A 25,859-nucleotide genomic window follows, 5' to 3' on the forward strand; every position below is an offset into this window, starting at 1 on the left:
TGTCTGTAGATTAGATGATGCTAAGTGGTTGAGAATTGAGATGAAAGTACAAGGAATCAAGAAGGATCCTGGCTGCAGCTTTATTGAGTTAGATGGTGTCATTCATGAGTTTTTGGCTGATTTACAGATCAGTAGAGGACATGATTGAGAAGATTATGAATGTGCCTGATATAGTGGTGGTGAGACTGGACGCTGCAGAAGAAGTGAGAAGCTGGCCATTGCATTTGGCCTTGTCAAGACTTCTCCTGTAACTACAATCAGAATATTGAAAAATCTCAGAATACGTGTAGATTGTCACAATGCGACAAAGATTATATCAAAGGTTTTTGGGAGAGAGATTGTGATCAGGGATAGAAATCGATTCCACCACTTCCAAGGATGGGTTGTGTTCCTGCAATGATTTCTGGTGATCATCATGCTGAAAACATGTGCGCGGAACGCCTTGTAAGCTTGTGGCTCAATCTATTCGTATAGTCCCGACATAGAACGAAGGATCTTTAGCCGGACAAAGGACCTAGTCTTTCAACAAGATACGTGCTTGGGAGTAATTGTCTCCATTGGTTGAGTCACCATCCATTAATCGTGAATTAAATTATTTTTGTTCTCAAATAAAATGAAATTTAAAAAGCACTTAATTTTGTTCTCAAATGGGATTAATCATGTATGAGATGTCTTCACTTGGTGAATTGTGTTTTTCCAATTATCAATCACTCGCTCCTCGAGCACTTGTTTATATTTTGAAATATTTTATATCCATTCCAAATATTATCTGAGCTTAATAATTAACTAAATTTATATCAGTTGAATTTGACAAATTACTCAACCGATGTGAACGTGTTTAAATCAGGGATTTGTTCCAATGGCAATAATTAATAGGGGCTTAAAAAGAGGTGGCGCAGCCAGAGAGCTGAAATTATCAACCCCAGTTATATTAACTGCGAAACAAACAAGACCAAGAACAGTATGTCAGGTTCCACAAGTTCTCGGCATTTATTAATATTTATATGTGTATATATATAGCATGCACCCCACACAGATCATATACCAAATATGTTTACTGCTGCTTCTCTTCTCCAGCGATGAGATCCATAACCACACGTTTAATGCTTCCATTGTTCTTCTTCAGCAGTTTCTTGTTCATTTCCGTATCACGAAAACCCTGCATCAAAACTAGTATTGTTAAAATTTTACAAGTCAAAACCGAATAAAATTAACAAGCAGGGGGGAAATCGAAGGGAGAATTTAGATGAAGCTCACCATCTCCTGGAGCTCGTCAAGTAAAGGATCCCATTGGGTAACATCACAAAGATCATCCACTGCTCGCTCCAGATCATACTCGTTCATTCTCAGGATCTCCTTGTTTAGATCAACCTGTTTGAAGCCCATCTGCTCAAGTTCCCTCAGAAGTGTACTCTCTACTTCTTCCTTTTCCGGAAGCTCTTTCGTATAGGCCACCTTGTTCCCAACCGATGGTGCTGAAGGATTAAGGACAAATGGTGTAGGAGTAGAGAAAGCTGGAGGAGCTATATCAGACAGATCGATGATAGGATATTTTTCAAAAGTTGGGGCAGGAAGAGCAGAGCTCGATGCACCATTTCCTACAAGTAAGCTATCTGTGATGGGAAACTTCATCTCCTGTTCATTGTTTGGCAGCGGAATATGAAATACTGGATCCACTATTTCCATCATCCTGTTGGAGTTATCAGGCTCCAGGCGGGTATCTTCGACCAGGGGTGTCAAGTCCACATTAACAATTTCAGGACCATTCAAGACACTGTTCACCGGGGGTAAATTTAGGTTCAAACCCTGAACACCAACACGTGGCGTCTCTTTCAAAGTAGCATCAACCTATATTCATGCATAAAAGAACCAAACTCACTATCCTAGTAAGAACATGAGACATGACACAACTTCAGAAACTGTTGTCTACAGCGACCAACCTGGATAAGAACCCAAACACGTTGCCCAAACTTTTGGCCAGAGGGTGAAGCCATTCTCCAGTAAGAGATGTACCTGCCTGGAAGATCAGGAGAAACAAAATCCACAGCAACATCAAGCTCGTGGTCAACAGCCAAACCAGTTGCAGGAATCTGACATAATAAACCATATATGGGTAAGAACGTAATTTTGAAAATAAAAAACTTACGTACCACGAACAAAAAGAGACCACCACTCCCAGAGCCTTAGAAATTCTATAAAACCACAACAAAGATATCTCACCTCTAGTTCAACTGACAATAAATTGCTCAATTTATCTCCACCTATCCAAACTAGTTGTGCTTTCTGGGGCCACGCAACTGTGCCATTGTTCCTCATTCTCCAAATCTTGGTAAATGGAGTTAAAGGTTCTACAGCAGTACCATCTAGTATATTGACATCCTGGATGAAGCGACTGTCTAGCTTGGATCCACCTGGTTTAACTTTATGAGCCCTTTGGATTTGTGGTGATGCCGGACACCATCCCCTGGCATGCTAATTTGGTACAATACATAAGGTACTTGAAGGAAACACATCTCGGAACAAGGACAAAAAGAACAACATTAGCTAAGACAAGATGAAGAGAATATCATTGAAGAATAAACATACATGATCATGAAACCCCTTGAATGACCACTGGTGTCGATTAATTGCTGGGTAATCTATTCTGAAATAGTCATTTTCATTACCCATAGCCGCAAAGCAGATGCTGCACAAATCGTAATCCGCCTTTCTGCAGAATATAAGTGTACTGGTTACAATCTGGAGGGACCAGTCTAACATCTTTTTTCATAAAAGACAAATTAGTCGACATATTAGTTCTTACACTTTAGACTTGAACCTAGGACCAGTTATTGGATGCACTCCACAAAGATCACAGCGAACACCACGATGGAAGATAGTCCCACAACCATCATTTTGACTTCTGCTCCTGTTAAATGCGGCTGCCAGAGAAGCAGGTTTTGGTGGAGCAGCCGAGACATTTTCCACTGATATTCCAGAAAATGGGCACTCATAAGTGAAACTTGAGTCTGGAAATTTATGAAAATTACCAGGATTAGGGGACAGAAGTGACTCCTGAGGGTTCTCAAAACCACTAGGGAATACACATCCGGTTCTCCCATTTGGAGAGTTTCCCTTCAAAGGATCAGAAGTAACAACAATCCCAGGGTTTGCAACAGGTGGCTGATTAGAACGGGTTAAATGCGGCATCGCATCCAAATTACAGTCATTTATCATCTTGGCTTTCTCTTTCTTACCAACATTAAGATGTACGACCCTTGGATTAGTATTTTCAGATGCTGATCTTTCAAGTTGTCCAATGTCGATACTCTTTGAGTTGAGTGCCCCAGCCACAGTACTAGTGTCAGGTGCCTTAGAAGATGATGCATTAATGGTTCCTCCAATTAAACTTTGAGCTCTAAAGCCGACAATTTTTGCAGTCGCTTCATTAAGCTTTCGGTGGAATCTCATTACATTTGGAAGGTTGCTTTTCAGATTTCCCAGCTGATGGGACAACGGTTATTTTAGGATCAATCCGAGAGGAATCCGAGTCTTTAGATTCAGGTACAGCGGAACTGCTTTCAGGAACATCACTCTCTGCACTAGGCTGCACTCTAGTTTGGGCTTCTGCTAGCTGGTCTAGGTACGACAAGCCCACTTTGGAGAAGTAATTAACAAGCCCGGTAGCAACTGGACATATACCTGGAGCAGTAGAAGACGCTTTTGATAACAAATCAGTTGAGAGATTCACAAGTGTCCCACGTAAGGGCACAGTTTTCAGAATTTCTGACACTCCAACAATAGGATTTTGAAACGCTTGTTCCACTCGAGGGGATCTTAAGGGAGTAGAATTTCCAGTTGAGAGAGAAATCGGAGTACCATTCTTTTCATCCTTTAATTTAACAGTAATTCTCAACGGGTTCAGGGATTGCTTCACCACATCACAGAGATCATCATCATCAACAAGAGCAATGGAATCTCCATCTTCATCAATATAAGTAAGAATGATTTCAGTATCAGGAGCAAACTTAAAGAGGGAAAATATCTTCTCGGTCAGTCCACCCATGCTGAAATCCAACCCCCCATCAAGAACCTTGGCATTGAAACGTCTGAGAATATCGCCATATTTGACCTGTAAAAATTGTTAACAATGATGATCAGGAAAATTTTGACAATACTAGAAGTATGTACAACTAGATATCGGTAGTTTGCAGAAATCGAAGGAAACATCAAACATATAACATCGAACAAAAGGTGAAAAACCGAATGACATCTGGCAAAGTGAGCAAGTAACATCGAAGGGATAAGATGGTAGGGAAAAGAGCTGACCGATCACCTTATGATCATCTGTGCTTATTCAGGAACTGAAATAATTAATATTAAACAATTCCAATGCAGAATGCTTCCCCAGTAACAACACGTAGTAAAACATTAGATTATCATGGATGGCGGAAAAAAAAAGAACCACTAACAATCAAATTTGAGAACGGCCACATCCATACCAATCCGAAGAGATACACTCCGGGCAAATTGAGTCCACATTAAATAGGTACTGAAACCAAACCATATATGCAAAGTTTCAAATCCAGAAACATGGTCAATCTGTATGCTCGTACTTTAAACGGGTCAAAGTAAAGGGAACAAGATAATGGGAAAAGTGATACCTATAAAATTTATCTCAACCTTACTAAGACACATCCAACCTGTTTTCTATAGAACGGGTAACAAACCAAGTGAACATTTCGACAGAAACAAAAAACCAAAGAACAAGGGAGTACGAACCCGTCAACATCAGTACCAAAAAAAATAGAGAAAAGAAGATCGAATGGTGAATTCTCAAACAGCCGCGGAAACTAACATCCAAGAATCGATACGGAGAACGAAAACCCCTTTCAACAAACACACGACAAATCCTCGAAAAAAGAAAACATGAAAAAAGAAATTTTCTCCCCAAAATAAAAATATAATACTCTCACAAACACAGTCACCGCACCCAAACATAGCACACACCAGGATAAAAAAAACGAAAATTTACTAGCATCACTGAAAGCCAATAGATTGATGATTCGAAAGATGGATTCTAGAAAGACACCTTGATCACCACGGTAGAAGCCTCCATGGCTACAATCGCGTTCCTAATAAGCCGCAAGTTCAAGAAATCTCCGCCCCAGAAATGAAGAGATTCAGACAGTTGTATAGCCCTTATATAGGGGTATGAGCAAGCTCTAAACCCAAACGAAGATGAGAGAGATTTCACGCAATCCCACTCGACTCGAGTGTCAACGAACTGTGAGAAATGGAGGGTTTGTTTGGATGATTATAGAAAAATAAATAAATATTTATATTTGATTTTATTATCAATTAATCCATTTTCTTATCTTGTTCCCGAAGAAAACCAAACGGACGAAGGAACCCAAAAAGTCGTCGATGCAATAAGTTGTCAACCGCCAATAGCAGTAATGATTATCAAATTCTGAAAAGAAATTACAATCTTCGTTTCCATATATTTTATTAATATTAATATTAATAATAAATAGTAAGTTTGTCTCACGTATATTTATGAATAATATTTTCAATAATAAATAATATTTTAATATAAAAATTAATTTTTTCTATTATTAATACAAATAAAAGATCTGTTCATAAAATTAATTTATGACCGTCTCACAACTCAAGTTTTCTAATTATTAAAATAAGCACAATTTAGAGTTAAATTTGTTTTAAATTCCCACATCTAAACTTAAATTTACATTCGGTATCCGTCAAAAAAATATGTGTTTGCGATATATGATCCACATCAAAATATATTTACAATCGCTGAGCTCACATGTAATTTCTCAAATGAAAATTATTACAAAACATTATAAATGGTGCTAATATATGATATTTGAGTATTAATTGTTTCAGATATGATAATAATGATTTTTAAGTACTCAAACATGTATAACAAATGTTGGTGTTAATGACACATTTGTCTTTATCGGATAAAAATCGATACATAATATTGAAAATAGATATTAATATATGATATTTAAGTACCAACTGTTTCAGATTTGGTACTAATATATGATTTATGTGTACTAAAATATATGTAACAAATATTGATATTGATAAAATTGTTCCAGTTTTATATTCAAAATCTTATTTTTTTGTACCGGATATAAAATAGTTAGTACTCAAATATCATATGTTAGTACCATATTTTCAATATTTTATACCAATTTTTATCTGAAAATATAAATGTATCATTAATATCAATATTTGTTATAGATGTTTGAATACTCAAAAATCATATGTCAATACTAGATCTGAAACAATTGACATTCAAATATAATATATTACTATTATATTTTTAATCTTTTGTATTGATTTTCATTCAAAAAAAGACATGAAAGTTCAAGGAGTTCAAAAACATTTTCTCACACGGGGCCAATAGCAATTTTTTATTTACTTTTGAGGAATTTTGAGCAATTTATCATCAATTTAATATAAAATATACATATATAAATAAGCACATACAAACACAAATATTTTTTTTAGATCAAAATCAAAACCTTAAATTCTGGTTACTTTTGGCCCACTCGTACATAACAGATGTATTTATTATCCTTGGAAAAATATTATGATAACTGACTATAATTAATAATTAGTTTACCGTCATTGTCTCATCATGTATTTGCCATATTTTTTTGTGTTACGCCTAATGTCGTACACACCATCTGGAACTCGAATGGCTCGTGCGTGTTGTTCAGAGTGTAGTTCGACCTACATATTTTCACGACACGCCTTTACATTGTTTATCAAGGTTTTGAAGATTATTATCTCATGCCGAATGCCATACGACAACACCCATATTTGATTATCAAGATGAACAACAAATTCAAGATCTCCCGAAATTTAATAGTTCTAAATATATCAGCCAATAATCTTACACGATAATTTAAACAGACCGAATGCTTATCTTAATTATGTAGAATGATGTATACAGGGTGTTTAGCCAACTTGCACAGCGGAAATTAAAACTTCGCTATTACCTTTACAATATAACTACTAGCGGAAATATATATTACTTCAATAAAACAAGTTGAATTAGACTTTCCAGCTGATGTCCTCAAAATTTTAAGTTTTTGTCATCCTATATTCTTAAATCTTTGATAGAAACATAGCATATGGCCCGATCCTACAACAATTTCTGAAGATCGGTTGGCGCAAAATGCTTTCCCTTCTATTTTCATATAAAATTCGATGATAGATGCCGACCATTGAATTCAAGAGAGATTGAGCTCAGTAGGATTTGGAGTCTTAGTCCTTGGACCACCTGATGTTTCCATGAAAGAATGAGCTAAAATTATTAGCTAATGAAGGTAAAAATACAAGTATTAGGTTAAAAACCAAGGTATGAAAAAACTATCGAACAAAAACGAAGGTAATTTTTTCTAACACCCAAATCCAAGGGATATATATAATATATAGATCGTAGTAGCTCGTCAATATATATATATATATATCCAATCCCAACGAGAATAGAAGCCAGTTGCTTTCGGCTTGTCTTGTAGTCAGTCTTTTAGCTTATGTATATATACAGACACACACAAATGAGGTAGGGATTCCTTAATATATATATATATATAAAGAGTTTCCAATATATTTAAGACTATGCAAAAGTCTAAAAATGCGACCAACCTGACAAATGCGGCATAAATGAATATATACAAGTAGATCGTCCAATTTACTAACTTTATCTCTGCATATTTGATCTCAGGCAAAGAATTAGCCTCCCGATAACCTCCAAAGAATCATGATTCTTGAACTACTGTAGACAGTTGCGAAAGAAACGAATTCCCTGTTCCATAATTAGCACAATTACAACAAAAGATGTTATTGTCCTCGATAAAGGCACACGAACCTCATGGAAAAGCAACTGTTTCGCTGAAGGATTTCGTTTTCATTTCAAACTACTTTGGCTTTTAGCATATTTCAAGCACAATACAATGTTTCGAAACAAAATAAACTGAAAAAAAGTTTCATGGGTAAAAATACTAAAGCTTCTATTTTTTAAAAAAAAACAAAAACAAAAATACTGAAGCTCTTAGTACAAGCTACAAATATGAAATTGATGGGTTTTGTAATGTCATTGATAATTAGCGTATGTTTTCAAATAACAGCTTATCCATAGCAATAATCTTTCGATTCAAAGATATCAGGGACAACTCACATGCAAAGCAAAAGCAATGTCTGCTTGATCTACCGTTAATGCTACTCGTCTTTTGTTATCTTCTCGTGATTGTCCTAGTTTGATTATTCCCTGAAAATTGATTTCGTGCTCGTAAGCTTATTCAATCTTCCATGGATTTTCTACGGAATACAATAAAGTTGATGTTCAATAATATATGCCTGTAGTATTCCATATTGTACGAGTAGTTTTACCTGATCATCTAACACTCTACACATACTTGATAGTTCCATAATGCCCAACGGTGGGATTGAGGTTGATTTGCATACATCCCTGTAACATTTGTTCAGCTGCAGCATAGTATAGAGACTTTCATTAAATGATGCCGTGTAAATTTCTTATATTGTCCTAATTTTAGAAACCACACCTCACCAACAGTTGTATCCTTCTTCCCTGCTCGGAAAAGTTTCACAAGGGAGCATAGTATGAGCTGCCAAAGTAGCCATTCAACATTTAGTAGAAAACATATACATAGGCAATGAAAAATTTACAGGCCGCTATGTATATTTCATGTCCAGGCATAAGATAACTTTACAGCTGAAAATAGTTTTTATTGAGAGATGTCTTCTCAGTAAAGCTTACCTGTTGATGTTGTGGTAGGGATTGAATGGTGTCTACTGCAGGTGATTTAAATGTTTTTGATAATGCAGAAGCAACATGGTCTATCCTCACCTATAACAAGATCAAACCATAAGAGAAAATGGATTGCCTGTAGGCTGTGGCTAAAAGTGAGGACAGCAAATAAATTATGTTAAAAGCTACTGGGGCATTGTGCAGGCTACAAATACTCAATGGAGCCGGTGGGATTTTCCTTTGCAGTGGAGTGACTGTGAGTGGTATAAATTTGCTAAGTGATTAGTAACATCGGTTTTTAAAAATATACTGGAGGATATAGACTGATTTCTCAATTCACTCCAAAAGGTGATTCAAACCTGTACCAATGATCCGCGAGTGAAGTTACTTAACCGCAAGCATCCTTGACTCATCTATTTATCCTCTTGAAATATTTGCACAAGCGTACAAACAGACACTAAATATTAGATTTATGTGAACTTTGAAAGAAGCACACGGTCGTTATACACATTTCTCAGTTAGAGAATGGGCAAGCTATGAGTGCTGCCATAGTTTAAGGTTGTTACAAGTTCATAACTACCAACAGTCAAACACTTAATTATTTTATAAGCCCGTTGTTTACTCTAGGAGACTACTTAATTTGATGATGGAAAGACTAAAACTTGTAATGGAATTTTTCAAAGGCACTTGAGTGATATAAATCGATTAACTTGGGTTTTTGGAGCAACTTTCTGTGAGAGGATATCAACAAGAAGATATTATCATAGATATGAAAGCATGTCTTTTCACAGGAAAATTACTTTTTGTTACACAACTACAAGTGATTCTAGAAAAAAATGACTTGCTCAGGTTATGGAAGACTCAACAATGGAACATAATATAAAGGAAAAATTATCAAGAAATTATCTTCAGAATGGCTGTATTGGGCTTTGTCCTACAGCAAAGGAAACTTAAAAATATGCAATTGCTATACAATGTTTACCAGATTATTTTCTCGAGTAGTCAACCAATTGAAATCAGCAGACATCAGTTGATCTTCATTCTTTCCAGTTGATGACAAACTCTTGTTGATCGAGTCTCTTATCTCAGCTTCTAGCATCCCAATTGCACTCCTATAACAGAAACATGAAAATAATGCAGTAATTCATGAACAACAAAGGTATTAGCAACTACAAAAATAATTCATTGTCTTGTCCAATGCAGTACTTTTATAATGTTGCAGATTCGTGTTACTGCTTGGTACTGAGAATTAAATAAAGCAAAAAATAAGGGGAATTAAAAATTGGTGAATGTAGAAATCAAATGCCAACCTGCAAATAGAAAGAGCCTTCCTCATATCTCCAGATGCTGCAGCAACTCTCTGCAGCAACACAAGCACAGGAAATTTAGCAATCTCTTGACCCTCAAGTGACACGTGAATCTTCCAGTAAGTTTTAAATAAAAGAATGAGAAAAATAACAGCGACATGCTTAGATTTGCCAAATAGCCTGTATAACACTCTTTATTATCCAAAGGGCATTAAAGATGAAACATACCCCAGCACAGAGTTCCACGGCTTGTGGCTGGAAGACGGTATAAGGAAGTGCCTGTTGAAATCGCAGCCAGATTAAATGATATCAAATATAAATGCATCCTTATTTGCCAAAATGACATTTTTTTTCCATTTCCTTTGCTTTCTCCTTTGATATAAGCTAACTGGATTTGTTTCATAATTAACATAGTATTTTCCAAATAGGAAGTGCAGAAAGTCCTTAACTCAACTTCAGTGTTTTGGCGGTCTTATGTTGCAAAAATATGCCTTCATCCACTAAACAACATGAGACTACATCTTCTATACATGATCTAATGCTGGAGTTAAGTGGCAGCATGAAAATTTTCCTATTGAATACTTGATAGAAGGCTCAATCAAAAATAAACTCTCTCTCTCTCTAGATGTGTAATAAGTTACAAAAGCTTACCCTCAATCTGTCTTCAAGAATCATAATGATCTGATCCTTGGAATAGGCGCGAAATGTTATTACCACAGGTTTGCCTAGCAGAGAGAAAGAAGATCCCGTGTCAATACGTTTCCACCAGGAGACAATCTGACAGAATTATGTCAACTTTCTAACAACATCTACTCAGATAAAAGAGAAAGGACAACTAAGTTGAGCATTAGACAGTTGGACTGAGTATCTTCTGCCTTCTGACAGATAGAAAAGCTAAGACTTGTGGATTAAAAACATGTTATTCATTGCATGTCTATTTACACTGTTGATCATTTACATTTATAGCAAATACAGCAAATGGAAGAATGACACATGGATTTGTTTGTTGCAACTAACATGCCAGACTATTATTCTGTTTGTTTCGTGAGTAGGCATTCATCAGTGTTCCCTTGATGGGCCAGGCTTTGAGCATTTGATTATGGATCAGACTTTAATCATTTGATTATGGGCCTTGAATCTTTGTTCTCTTGACTTCCTCCCTCAAGCTCAGCAGTGGTTTAGGAAGAACTCTGAGCTTGGAACGTGATCTGAGAAAAGATGCAGCAGTCAACGGCTTAGTGAGGATGTCTGCTATTTGATCAGAAGTTGGGACATGCCGCACGGAGATAGACTTGGATAATACTTTTTCTCGGACAAAATGTAGATCGAGCTCAAGATGTTTTGTGCAAGCATGAAGTACTGGATTTGCACTTAAGGCAATGGTGCTGAGATTATCACACCATATGATAGGAGGTGTGACTGGTTGAACATGAAGTTCAGTTAATAAAGATTGAATCCAAAGAAGGTCCGACGTGGCATTAGCAAGGCTTCGATATTCAGCTTCGGTACTGGAGCGTGAAACTACAGCTTGCTTTTTGGAGCTCCAAGATACAGGAGTGTTCCCAAAGAACCAACAAAACCCAGAGGTGGATCTTCGATCATCAATATCGCTGCCCCAGTCAGCATCACAGTAGCCAACAAGATTGAGATTAGAAGACGGTGTGAGATGAAGACCAAAATCAAGAGTGCCTGTGAGATAACGAAGAATACGCTTGACAGCCTTCCAATGAGTATAAAGAGGCCTTTGCATAAACTGACATACTTTATTCACACTGAAGGAAATGTCTGGTCTTGTAATTGTGAGATATTGAAGAGCTCCGACTGTGCTTTGATATAAGGTAGCATCTTCAAATATATCACCGTCATGTGCAAATAACTTACTGTTGGTAATCATAGGTGTAGGCAGAGATTTAGCCTTATCCATTTTTGTTTTGAGAAGAAGATCTCGGGCATACTTGGTTTGAGTAAGAACTACGGATTGGTCTGGACGCTTAAGCACTTCAACGCCCAAGAAGACAGACAAATCACCAAGATCTTTGAGAGAGAATCGAGTATGTAGCTGTAAGATCAAGTCTTGAACGTGAGAGTTATTATTTCATGTAATTAATATGTCATCCACATATATAAGAACATAGAGAATAGAACTTGAATCATATTTGACAAAGAGGGAGGTGTCGGCCTTCGAGGCAGAGAACCCCATTGACAAAAGAACACGTTTGAGTTTGTCAAACCACGCACGAGGGGCCTGTTTTAAACCATAAATGGCTTTGTTCAATCTGCAGACAAGTTGAGAATTGCATGACCCAACCTCAAAACCAGGTGGTTGTCGCATGTAGACAATCTCATCAAGATGCCCACGTAGAAAGGCATTATTAACATCGACTTGACGAATATTCCAGCCTTTTGAAATGGCTTGGTGAGCACGAGCCTTATAGTGGTTGGCTTGACAACGGGACTAAAAGTTTCAGTGTAATCTAAACCAGGAGTTTGAGAGTACCCTTTGGCCACTAGACGAGCTTTATACCGTGCCACAGAGCCATTGGGATTAGTCTTGAGTTTAAAAACCCACTTGCAGCCTATGATTGGGGCGTGGGTGGGGGCTTCAACAAGGGACCAAGTGTGATTTTGAACTAGTGCTTGATACTCATTATGCATAGCCTGACACCATTCCGGAGAGTCTTTTGCCTCATGAAAAGTTACTGGCTCACAAGGTATGGAGCAGCTTGTGACTAAAAATTTAGGCTTAGAAATTCCAGCCTTGGATCGAGTGATCATCGGGTGGCAATTCTTGGGAGAGGATGCAGAGTTTGAGGAATCCGAAGGAGATGATGGAGACATGGAAATGGTAGGAGAAGAACTAAGTGGAGATGAATGAGGATTTGGAGAGGAGTATAAGTTTGGAGGTATATGAGAGGGAATGAGTTGTGGTAGGTAAATTAAAGAAGTGTCTGAGGGATCTTGAGAAGTGGATTGAAACATACTGTTGTAAGGAAAGACAAGTTCATTGAATTTGACATCCCTAGAGATATAAACTCGGCCATCCTTACTATAACAAATGTACCCAAGAAAATACAAGGTTTCGAGCGGAATTCAAGCTTATGGTTATCGTATGGTCTAAGGCATGGAAAACATAGACACCCAAACACACGGAGAGAAGAAAAATCAGGAGTTCTATGATAAAGAAGCGTGAGTGGTATATGGCCAAGAGTACCAGAAGTTGGAAGTCTGTTAATAAGATGAACGGCAGTGAGGAAAGCATCTTCCCAAAAACTTAAGGGCATAGAAGCATGGGCAAGCAAGGAGAGACCAAACTCAACAATATGGCGGTGTTTTCTTTCAACGACACCATTTTGCTGAGAAGTGTAAGGGCAGGAGAACCTATGTATTATGCCATGATTGTGAAGAAAGTTAGAAAGAGATCTAAACTCTCCTCCGAAATCAGTTTGTAGGATCTTAATATGTTTCTGAAATTGGGTTTGAACATACTTTTTAAAGTGAAGAAACACGGAATACACTTCAGATTTAAGCTTGAGAAAATAAATCCAAATGAACCTACTGTAGGCATCAACAAAGCTCACATAATATTTGAATCCATTTCTATATATAGTATGAGCTGGACCCCAAACATCCGCATATATTAATTCAAAAGGTTCTGAATATTGTGTTAAGGAATAAGGGAAAGGTAACTTATGACTCTTTCCAAGTTCGCAGGCAGTGCAAAAAGCCATAGATTCATTCCTAGAAACAGAGACATTACAAGAAGATAAAATTTTCTTAACTACAGGTAAGCTAGGATGGCCTAGTCTAAGGTGCCATCGTTCTAAGAGACTCGGAGGCACTTTGATTGATGGCTGGACATGGTCCTTGTTAGCAGAAGAGAAGGAAATAAGTTGGCCAAGACTAAACTTGTATAGGCCATCATGCAAACTCCCTTTGAGAAGCACTTCCCGAGTGGCTAGATCCTTCACAAGACAAAAATGAGGGTGAAATTCAAAGAAAACATGGTTATCTTGTGCAAACTTGCTAACACTCAATAAGTTTTTATTTATTTGGGGAACACGAAGAAGATTGGTTAGCACAAAGGTACGAGATGAAGAGGGGGAAAGGAATTTGGAATGACCAAGATGAGAGATAGCCAAACCTGCTCCATTTCCCATTTGAACCTTACCGCCTCCTGAGTACTCAGAACCCAAGGTGAGATTTCCTAGTTCTTGAGTGACATGATGGGATGCCCCTGAATCTGGAAACCACCATTCTTCAACAGGAGAGTCAGAGGCAGTAGTGTTGAATGCAGTAGTGTTGAGGGCAGATGGTGGATGTGGTGGAGAGGACCGATGTTGATACTGATATTGCGGTGGTCTGGCATTTTTTGGCATTGGAACATAATCTTTCTCAAAATGATAATAGCATATTTGTGCAACATGTCCAGTGATACCGCAGATTTGGCAGACAGGGCGGTCATTGTTGGGTTGCCAATTTCGTCCCCCTCCTCTCATGTTTCTACCACGGCCTCGTCCTCGTTGATAAGAACCTCTGGAGGGCTGAAAGGGCTCGTGCTTCTTTGGTGATGTTACGGTTGAGACATGAATAGCAGGAGCAGGGCTGTTGCCATTGAGATTATAGGTCTCAATGCGTCCTTCGTGTGACAGGAGTAAAGCACTGACATCAGCAAAATTAAGAGAGTCAGTGCGTGAGGTAATGTGAACTACCACTGAATCATACTCGATTCCTACTCCTCCAAGGACATATAAGATTTGATCTTCCTCTGTGATCAGATGACCACTAGCCGCAACTGTATCTATAAGGTTTTTCATCTTGCTGAGATAGTCTTTCATGGTCAAGTTACCTTTCTTGAGTGTTTGTGTTATGAGCACGGGTAAAGGATCGGGTTATGGGTCGGTGAAGAGGTTGATCGTTTAACTCTGAGATTTGTTTGTGGCTTTTTCTACCTTGTCTACCTATTTTTTTGATGTTCGAGGCTCGTTTGAGAGAACCTCGTGATCTCAATATTAGCTATATTTTTTGAGAAAAGCTGAATGTTTATTTCTTTCATCAGCAACCCTTTAAATACAAGATAAGCATTAAATTGGTATCCATGAAAAATGCCTATTATTCCCCTATCTAAGCTCGAGATTCTAGCACTTATTAAAGGAAAGTAAATAAAAATCCAATCAATCTCATTCTTTATTTTCTGAACTTTCCATGAGTAAACCTTTGATATAGCACATCCTTGATTTTTGCTGCTCCATTCTTGTTTGAGTTGGGCTGGGCCCTATGGATTGAGTCCCTAACATCTGCTCCCCCTTGGAAATCGTGGTTGTCCTCAAACACGAAAGAGGGAAAGCGAGCTGTGAGCATGGCGACGTCTTCCCAAGAAGCTTCTGCAGGTGACAGGCCCTCCCAATGCACTAAGACTTCAGATTTGCCTTGGTTCGTGCGTTTGTCCAGTACTGCCATTGGTGAAGGATGAAATGCTTCCAAGGGAGGGGGAGGAAGTACCGGGTTGGAGAAGGAACCTCCTTTAAACTTCTTTAAGGATGAGACATGAAAAATTGGGTGGGTCCTCGAGTTCTCTGGAAGGTGTAGCTTGTAAGCCACTTGCCCTACTTTGGCCAACACCTTAAATGGACCGTAGTAGCGAGGGGAAAGCTTTGCATTGCCTCTGGATGCTAAGCTTTGCTGTCGATAGGTTGGAAGCTTGAGAAGTACCAAATCCCCTTCCTTGAACTCCACTTCCCTGTGTTTCTTGTCATAATGCAGCTTACATAACATTCTGAGCTTGTAGCAAGCGATCACGAGCTTGGCGTAACAGTTGGTCACGCTGTTGCAGTGCGTGATCCACGGCCTCCAGACGTGCTTGGCCGGGGAGATAAGACAGAAGGCTTGGTGGTTGGCGACCATAAACGATCTCAAAAGGGGTGGCCTTAAGAGCTGTGTGAAAGCTTGTGTTATAGCAAAATTCTGCCCAAGTTAGCCATTCAAACCATTTCTTCGGTTGATCGCTTGTAAAGCACCGCAAATACATTTCTGGGATGCGATTTATTGCCTCGGTTTGTCCGTCGGATTGGGGATGATAAGCTGAGCTGAAACACAATTTGGTGCCACTCAGATGAAAGAGTTCCTGCCAAAAAGAGCTTGTGAAGGTTACGTCTAGATCGCTTACTATTGTTTCGGGTAGCCCATGTAACTTGAAGATGTTGTCGAAAAAGATTTTGGCGACTGAAACTGCGGTGTAAGGATGGGCTAAGCCAATGAAGTGAGCATATTTAGAAAAGCGATCGACAACCACGAAAATTACAGTCTTCCCTTGTGAGGTAGGCAACCCTTCGATGAAATCCATTGAGATGTCGGCCCAAATGTGGTAAGGAATGGGCAGAGGTTGTAGGAGTCCAGCTGGCTTCATTGCTTCCGTTTTGTTGTGTTGGCATGTGGAACAATTGGACACTACTGCTTGGACTTGACGTTTCATCCCTGGCCAATAAAAATCTCGCCCTATGCGGTGGAGAGTGCGCTGGTAGCCTTCATGACAGCCTTCATGTACCATTGCAATAATAGGAGCAGTTAATGGTGATTGTGGAGGAAGGTAGATTTTGGATTTAAACCATAAAATGTCGTTTTTAACTTCCCATGGCCCGAAAGCCTCTCCATCGTGAACATCTCGAATTATGCGTTGTACTTCTGGTGTATTAGAGTGTGCTTCTCTGATGGCTGCCAGAAAATCCCACTGTGGTTTCGAAATGGCCATCAAACAGCCCTCATCCTCGCCTAGGCGTGAAAGTGCGTCCGCCACGACATTTGATTTTCCTGCCCGATATTCTACCTTAAAGTCATAACCCATTAATTTGCTTATCCCTTGTTGTTGTGGAGAGGTTGAAATACGTTGTTCGAGCAAAAATTTGAGACTATAGTGATCCGTACGAACAATGAAGGAGTTTCCCCAAAAGTAAGAGTGCCAGTGACGCACGGCTTTGATGAGTCCAATGAGTTCCTTTTCATAGGCAGGTAGTTTCCTATGGCGGAGAGCGAGTGCGCTGCTGAAGAATGCAATGGGGCGCCCTTGCTGTTGAAGTACAGCCCCTATTCCTGTTTCTGATGCATCACACTCCACGATGAAAGGTATGGATAAATCGGGAAGAGCAAGGACGGGTGTAGAAGTGAGCACTTTCTTCAATGTTTCAAAGGCAAGCAGGCTATCAGCTGTCCATGAAAAGCCTTGTTTGCGCAGCATATTGGTTAAGGGGGCAGCAATAACTCCATAGTTTTGCACAAATTTGCGGTAGTACCCTGTTAGTCCGAGGAATCCCCGGAGAGCCTTTAGAGTCATGGGTTGTGGCCAGTGTTGAATGGCTGTTATTTTATTTTCATCCACACTCACCCCCTTCCGTGAAACCACATGTCCTAAGTAAGCAACCTGTCTTTGAGCAAAGTAACATTTGGATTTCTTAAGGAATAAGCGCTGTTGTTGCAGGATTGTGAAGACAGTACGAAGATGGCAAATGTGATCTTCCCAGGTTGCGCTGTAAATGAGGATGTCATCAAAGAAAACCAAAACAAATTTCCGTAAAATGCCGCCGAAAATTGATTTCATTAAAGCTTGAAAAGTAGAAGGCGCATTAGTGAGGCCAAAAGGCATCACCATAAACTCAAAGTGGCCGTGGTGGGTGCGAAAGGCCGTCATGTGGATGCTACCGGGGTCCATCAAAATTTGATGGTAGCCGGATCGCAAGTCTAATTTCGAAAAATATTCAGCGCCATGTAATTTCTCCAACAATTCGTCGATCACCGGAATGGGGAACTTGTCCTTTACTGTTTTTGCATTCAAGGCACGATAGTCGATACAAAAGCGCCAAGTGTCATATGATTTTTTGACTAACAATACTGGTGAGGAGAAAGGGGATGAGCTGGGTCTAATAATCCCTCTTTGTAGCATCTCATCACATTGCTTCTCAATTTCATCTTTCTGCATATGAGGGTATCGATAAGGTCTAACAACAATGGGGTTGGTACCTTGTTCCAGTAGGATTTTATGGCTGAATCCTCTTGAGGGTCGGAGTCCTTGAGGTTCCTCGAACAGGCTGTTGTAGGTTTCCAGAAGGTGTTGTAGCTGTGTAAGGGGTGCCTCCTCTAGTATAGTTGCCGAGAGGTTTCGGTGTGATGGAATATAGGATGAGTCTCCGTGCCACGTGACCAGCATGCCTTCTCTTACAAACTGCATCTGCATTTTTTCAAAATCCCACGTGATACTTCCTAAAGAGCGGAGCCAATTTACTCCCATGACAGCGCCAAATTCTCCTAGTGTGAGGACGTAAAAATCAACATGGAAGATATGATTTTCCAGTTGAATCTGAACAGCCGAACACATCCCCGAACATGGTAGACTCTTCCCATTTGCGACCTTCACAGATATGTCTCCTTGTTGCGATATTTCAAGGTTCAATTGTGAGACCAAATTGGAGTCTAAGAAACAGTGCGTGCTGCCGGAATCAATAAGGACACGGAGAGGTATCGAATGGATGTACCCTATTATTTGCATAGTCTAGGCGTTACTGATTCCCGTGATGGCGTGAAGAGAGATGCCTGGATCGTCTGGATTAATCATGTCAACTTCATCTTCTGGGTTGCTGTTCTCGACCACTTCTAGACGAAACAACCGTTTGCAACGATGTCCTGGAACGAACAGTTCATCACAGTTAAAGCACAACCCTCTTGAGCGTCGTTCCTCCATCTCTGATCTGCTCAATTGCCTCGTGATCGATGGTCGTGTGTTTGTTGGGATGGTACGTCTTTTTGGATAATTGGGTTCTTGTCGTAGGCTTCCCGTGCGTCTTTCGTACAAACGGGCCAGGCCCATAGCAGTTGTTAAATCTTTTGGGTGGTGAATGTCTACCTCAATCGCGATGTGTTCTTGTAGGCCGCTAATGAAAATTTCCACTTCTTGCTCGCTAGTGAGGGAGGAAGCTCATGCAGAAAGTTGTTCAAATTGACGTTGGTATTCTCCCACTGTGCCTATTTGTCGCAATTTCGATAGTTCTCCCAGTTTGTTGGTGCGAATCGGTGGCCTGAACCTCACGTGGCAGTACTGTGCGAAAGACTCCCATGTAAGATCGGGTCGATCTCGCTCAAGTTTTAAGAACCACAGTTGAAGATGAAAAGACGCGAGCCCCACACGCTGATCTTCGGGTGTGCGTTGATGGTGGAAAAAATGTTCACATCGGCTTATCCAACTAATGAGGTCGATTGACCCATCATATGTCGGGAATTCCATCCTGGAATATTTGGGAATGAATTGATTCGAGTTCCCCAACTCATTGGCTTTGCGCTGATCTCTTGTCTGTGAATCAGATGCTCCGCTGCTATCATCACTGTCCTTGCTGGTTTTTTGACACTTGAGCAGCCAATTCTTCAAGAGGTTGAAGAGGGTCGTAAATTGCTGTTGGATTGCTTGCAAATCGCCCATAACTACTGGCTCTGATACCAACTTGTTATGAGCACGGGTAAAGGATCGGGTTATGGGTCGGTGAAGAGGTTGATCGTTTAACTCTGAGATTTGTTTGTGGCTTTTTCTACCTTGTCTACCTATTTTTTTGATGTTCGAGGCTCATTTGAGAGAACCTTGCGATCTCAATATTAGCTATATTTTTTGAGAAAAGCTGAATGTTTATTTCTTTCATCAGCAACCCTTTAAATACAAGATAAGCATTAAATTGGCATCCATGAAAAATGCCTATTATTCCCCTATGTAAGCTCGAGATTCTAGCACTTATTAAAGGAAAGTAAATAAAAATCCAATCAATCTCATTCCTTATTTTATGAACTTTCCATGAGTAAACCTTTGATATAGCACATCCTTGATTTTTGCTGCTCGATTCTTGTTTGAGTTGGGCTGGGCCCCATGGATTGAGTCCCTAACAGTTTGCAATTGAAGTTTGTAGTGCATTACTCGTGCTTTTGATCTTGAAGCAAACAAACGGGTGACTCTTCCCCAAAGTTGGGATGAATTTTCACATCCCACCATTTGGCTTTGTACGGCTTCTATCATGGAAGCAAGAAGAAACGAGAAGAGTAGTTGATCTTGTCGACACCGGGAGATGTACTGGGGATTGATTGTTTCTTCACCGCCATCGGTGGAAACAAGATGAGAAGGAATCGGTGGGTTGTCGACGATGAAAATTTCCAATCCCAAACCTCGAATGCTAGCTAGAACTTGTAAGTTCCACAGCAGGTAATTATCATCATTTAACTTTACTGATGTAATCTGATTTGCTGGGTTGATGATAAGGAGATTGGGATTGGAAGGAATGCTGTTAATGGTTGTTGAGGAGTTGGCCTCCGCCATCTTTCAATGGCTCTGATACCAAGATAGAAAAGCTAAGACTTGTGGGTTAAAAACATGTTATTCATTGCATGTCTATTTACACTGTTGATCATTTACATTTATAGCAAATACAGCAAATGGAAGAATGACACATGGATTTGTTTGTTGCAACTAACATGCCAGACTATTATTCTGTTTGTTAGATTCGTGAGTAGGCATTCATCAGTGTTCCCTTGATGGGCCAGGCTTTGAGCATTTGATTATGGATCAGACTTTAATCATTTGATTATGAGCCTTGAATCTTTGTTCTCTTGACTCTGACAATGACAAAGGTGTTGGGAAATTACCCCGAAGTGATGCCGATCACGATGATAATATAGTACCGAAAAAATTGCGGAATAATCAATCAACAAAAACACAAGAATTTACGTGGTTCACCCAAAATAGGCTACGTCCACGGAGCTACTGCAAATCTTTTATAACAGGAGAAATATTACAACAAGTGTATATAATAATACACTAAATATCTCACACTCCCAACCCGAGTATAACCGAGAAAATATTTTCTCTAACTCACACAAGAAAAAAAACTCTCTTTTTTTCTCTCTTTATTCTATCAAGCTTAAGAGCTTCTGATTGGGATGATTTTAAAGTGCAAATGATGCACTTATTTATAGCTACGATCCTCCGGTATGAACAAAGAAAGAAGCAGTATTCTCTTTTGCAACCATCAACCATTTGAACACGTTTTTGACAAAATCATGTGCAAAATTCTAATAATGAAAGACAAAGGTGACCCACTCACCTAACAAAAGGTAACCAAAATTTAATAGATGCTTAAACTTGAAAGGAGCATGTGCTTCAAAGGATAAAGGTAAATTTGGAGCAACAAAAGAAATTTTAATTCTTGAACCCATCACTCGAGAAACCCTAAGTAAGAGGAATTGGAAGAACAATTAAAGCCATTGGGATCAGAATAGCTATCAAATGCAAGTAGAAAAAGATTTCATCTCTGGTAATTTGGAAATAAAGAAAATGGGTCTTCAGAGCCAATAGATTCCAAAGTTAGAGACAAATTCGAACAGAGTATCTACTCTTCTATTTTCTGGAACAACCTCCAGCATCAAAATGAATCTCAAGCTTTTGGAATATAACCAGATTAAAAGATAACACTCACAATTCAAACATCGAAGTTTTGGCATAAACCTGTCAGCTAAGTCAATAGCATTTGCGATGCCTGTAAAAAAAAAAAGCAAACCAGTTAAAAGATGATGATTATAACATGTTAATTGTTTTGGGTATCGCCCACATACCTAGCAAAATACATCTGGAAAATGGCATTGTTGTTAGCATGAAAAGATCTTGAAGCACAGCTCTGTCCTTGGTAATCAAATAATCCAATTCATCAACAATCACTAATCTGTCGACCATGGTTGCTAATTAGTAAAAAAACAATGAAACATTAATGCTTAGACGATATTCATAATTAGAAATTCTTTAACACTCGAGCACGCTGAACATTTACTGAGCAACCAAACAATTTTCTGGATAAACATGGGAACTCATCAAACTTAGACATGAGAATGTTAATATCTGATTCTTACATCATCTTCACATCCAGTGCATCCTTTTTGGAATATAGGTCATGAAGAAGCTGTAGAGGCAACTTAGAACAATTACGCTCCTTCTGCGAGTAATGTTTTCCGAGAATCTGTAGGACAATAAGAATGTTAGGAAATTTAATATTAATCAGCTAGAGATAAAATAATCTAAAGAATTGGTGCACCTTGCTGAAAATTTCAGTCGTCTGTGCAAGAAACATGCAATTCATGGACAAAATATCTGGAGGTTGCATTTGTTCCTGATTTAGGAAGAAACGAGGGAATTTGCCTCAGATACACAGAAAAGGTGAACAGGGAAAGAGAACGTGGACTTAATTGTAAACAGTTTAACAAGTGCTCAGGATGGGAACCTCGTTTGCCCAATTAACAAGGATCTGTCCAAGAAGCTCTATGGATAAAGACTTTCCAGTTCCAGGGCATCCAGATATATATATACTCCCAGGCTTTTCTTGCTTTACACATTTCTTGCAGAAATCTAAAATCGTGTTTAGCTCATTTTCACGGCAGACAGCACTTTTTGGAGCAGCAGATACGTGCAATGCCTCCTTTATCACCCTCACTTGCTCCACATCTACTAATATATAATCATCATTAAAAAAGTTGACTAACACCAAATTAATTAAGCTAAACATATCGACTATATCTACATGGCATGAAGATGACTTGCCTGCTGGATTCCAAATTGGCCTTACAGTAACAATATCAATTAATCTCTTTCTCACAGGCAATATTGGTAACTTTTCAGATACCTGGGTCAAATCATATGATAGATTACTAAGTCAAGTAATACTATTTTATTAATAAACGAACGATATAATAAAATTGCAAGGGTAACAAAAATTCACGACTTTTCGCTCCACGTTCTAAAGTGAAACCAACATGACATAAAGATTCATGGAAGAAATCAATTCGCACGAACATTTAACCACCAGCGTCAGTAAACAACACGAACTTATAGCAATGAATACAATTATTAGTCGACTTAAAAATACATTAATTCAAAGAGCAATATAATAATACTTGGTTCAGTGTCTTTTTCAGGAGAACGTGTCCATTCATTGATCGGAATTTAATCCCGCTCAGACAGAGTATTTATATTCCGTTGTTTTTTATATTAAAAAAAACACAGCGATCAACTGCGATTCCGATGCTAAAATGAGTCAAAATGTGTTTAATCAATGCTCACAATTAAATCAAACAAACGTATCATGTATAAGCACGGTATGAACCTAATATAAATTTATCGAGCTCACATTCTCATTCTGAGGACTGTTAGAGCTGTCCGCATCGCATAATTCAGGTGATTTAGGAGTCTTCCTTCTAGATGGTGTTACGCTGTCCGCGTCGGAATTCGAATCGGATCTCAATCGGCGTTTGCGAGGCGTGGCCCCGCTTCCTTTCTCAGGTAAATGATCTTCCACCGGCGTTGTGCGGCGACTGGCGACAGTTGGCATCTTTGAATGAGACAAATAACTTTTTGGTGAAAAAGAGTCAGAAATGCTGTATGCTGATCTTCCATTCGCTATGTGGACAGTGGCGCGAAAAAGGAAAAGGATGGCGGGAAAGATAGAGCCCGACTAGCATCGTGGACCGGCTCTTGATTGAATTGGACCGTGTTTGGGAATGAGCCCAAATGTCTCAATTACTATATAAAAGTTGCTTTCACGAATCTTTGCATTTCACTAAATAAATAATTCGCATTTTTTAAATTATTAATTAATTAGTTAAGAGTACAATTGTAATATTATTTTGATGGATTTTGATCATACCAATAAAATATTGCTACTCAATATATAACCCGTGATGTTTGTGTAAAATAATGACTATTACGTATGTAAATCACGATCATGATTAGTAATAAATCGAATCAATTCATAAAATTTTGTTATAATTTTTAATTATTATTTAGATAACTCTACTGAAATTATATTAAATATATAATTTGTTTGAGATAATATGTAAATTTTTAAAATGGATTAGATATTGTAGTTATGAGTAAATTATATGAAAAACATTACTTATCTAAATAGATATGATAAATTCGTAAAAATTAATTTGTGTCACAAAGTCGGACCATTACCTCAAACTTTATATATAGTATAGATATATAATTAGCAATATTACCCTTATTCAGTTTGTTATCTCTTAGAGCAACTCCAACCATTCTCCATTTTGGAGAAAATGGAGAACCAATCATGCTCCATTCATTCTATATATATCATCTCCATTTTGAAGCCATGTACAGTAATTCTCCAAAATGTCGAATCCTAGCGGCATCTCCATATATTTTAGATAATGTCATTATTTACGAAAATGTCATTCTCCAAAATTGCAAATACACCCTTTTAAAAAAATATCTCTTTTATTCATTTCATATATTTAAATATTTATTTCAATATTTTTATTAACTTTTAATCATTTTTTTTATTATTTAATTTATTTCAAGTTTCTATTTTTTATTATTAATTTATTTATTGTAATTGAATTATTTTGATGAAAAAAACAAATGAAAATAATAATTAAATAAGATTGTGAAAAAATACATTACATATTTTTTTAAACACAAATCGAATTAGTTAATTTGAGATAAATTAAACATGCATTCACATTAAAACATAAAAAACAGTTCAAGAATTTAAAAAATTTAGAGAATATGGGTTGGACAAGATTTTTGAAATAGAGAATTCAATACTCCATTTTGGAGAATAGATAATAAAAAAATAGAGAATAGAGTTGGAGATGCCCTTAGGAATTTAAGCAATTATCATGTTACCTCAAACAAATTTATAATTATCATGTTTCCCCCTTAGTAAATATTTATTATAGCATTCACCTCTTTCGCAATTTATATAAAAATCCAACTAATGCAAAGATAAATTTTGCAAATATATGTGTACACATACATACATATACATGCAGAGTTCACGGTAAAATAAAATCTAAAATAATTTTTCTGTCATGGGTGCAAACGAAAATAGCGGAATTCCGACTTATATTTCTTGCTAGTGTTTATATATAGACAATCACAAGTCTGCTAATAAACTTGTCTCTAATTAGAAAATCGAATTAAATTAAAGCTCATTAGAAAATCGAATTAAATTAAAGCTCACGCTAGATGCACTAAATAGAAATTCACAGAAACTAATTTCGGGATTGGAGACACAATCAAGGATCTTTTAGGACAGACGATGACTCGTGATTATTCGTTCGCCGGAAGTAGAAGTAAAAATTTTGGTGGCCTTTTCTATTCAACTTCAATTGTTCCTCTTTGATATGAATCAATAAGAACTATTTGAACTCAATTTTATTTAATCTTAATCGATGAGTATACCAACACAAAGGGAACTATTCTGATTTCATTGAAGTTTCATATTAGAGCAACTCAAGAATTGGATTGAATTATGATAGAAAAAAAAGAAGACCGTATCACGGATCATTTTTGTGAAATGAATCTCTAACTCGACATGATTCATGAAAAAATATTACATTTTATGTTAAAAGTATTAGTTTTCGTTTTAAATATGGATCTGGTTGATCGGTCTCACTAAAAAAGGCCTATGTGAGACTATATCTCACATTAGATCTACTCATAGAAATGATATTTCAAAAGGATGTTAACGGATAATATTTTTAGTACGATGTAAAATAATCCATACGAGTCTGGAAAAATTGTCGTAGCTAAATTTTTGGTATGATTTATATCTCTCACATACACGTAACAATTTATGTAAATTAATTGAAAACATGATAAGAAATTTTAAAGGTAGCACGTCAGTGTTACTATATCCAATTATCCCAGTTATCAGTTCGACCCTAATAACGTTTGGACC

General features: G+C 37.9%; 2 protein-coding genes across 5 annotated transcripts; both read right to left on the reverse strand.

The window, feature by feature from the left end:
• Positions 1-908: 908 nt before the first annotated feature.
• Positions 909-3,686, reverse strand: LOC142553299 (protein JOKA2-like). 2 transcript variants are annotated; one of them, XM_075663460.1, is made up of 7 exons: positions 3,237-3,686; positions 2,804-2,966; positions 2,587-2,710; positions 2,221-2,472; positions 1,941-2,090; positions 1,258-1,848; positions 909-1,159 (listed from the first exon to the last, which is right to left on the reverse strand). In XM_075663460.1, the coding sequence occupies exons 1-7, from the start codon at positions 3,448-3,450 to the stop codon at positions 1,055-1,057; spliced, it is 1,599 nt and encodes a 532-aa protein (XP_075519575.1). In that variant the 5' UTR covers positions 3,451-3,686; the 3' UTR covers positions 909-1,054. The 2 variants fall into 2 exon arrangements, with proteins under 2 accessions (XP_075519575.1, XP_075519573.1); XM_075663458.1 differs by having other exon boundaries at positions 2,804-3,686.
• Positions 3,687-6,875: 3,189 nt separating this feature from the next.
• LOC142553300 (cell division control protein 6 homolog B-like) lies at positions 6,876-23,540 on the reverse strand. Of its 3 annotated transcripts, none has more exons than XM_075663462.1 (17): positions 23,283-23,540; positions 22,697-22,778; positions 22,380-22,600; positions 22,194-22,268; positions 22,012-22,118; positions 21,721-21,827; positions 21,585-21,644; positions 10,744-10,817; positions 10,321-10,371; positions 10,096-10,145; positions 9,768-9,897; positions 8,795-8,884; positions 8,580-8,642; positions 8,407-8,502; positions 8,195-8,284; positions 7,717-7,822; positions 6,876-7,297 (listed from the first exon to the last, which is right to left on the reverse strand). In XM_075663462.1, the coding sequence occupies exons 1-16, from the start codon at positions 23,481-23,483 to the stop codon at positions 7,790-7,792; spliced, it is 1,530 nt and encodes a 509-aa protein (XP_075519577.1). In that variant the 5' UTR covers positions 23,484-23,540; the 3' UTR covers positions 6,876-7,297; positions 7,717-7,789. The 3 variants fall into 3 exon arrangements, with proteins under 3 accessions (XP_075519577.1, XP_075519576.1, XP_075519578.1); XM_075663461.1 differs by having other exon boundaries at positions 7,663-7,822; XM_075663463.1 differs by lacking the exons at positions 6,876-7,297; positions 7,717-7,822 and having other exon boundaries at positions 8,580-8,605.
• Positions 23,541-25,859: the final 2,319 nt, after the last annotated feature.

Source organism: Primulina tabacum, chromosome 8 (assembly GCF_025594145.1).
Source record: "Primulina tabacum isolate GXHZ01 chromosome 8, ASM2559414v2, whole genome shotgun sequence".
Lineage (NCBI taxonomy): Eukaryota > Viridiplantae > Streptophyta > Magnoliopsida > Lamiales > Gesneriaceae > Primulina > Primulina tabacum.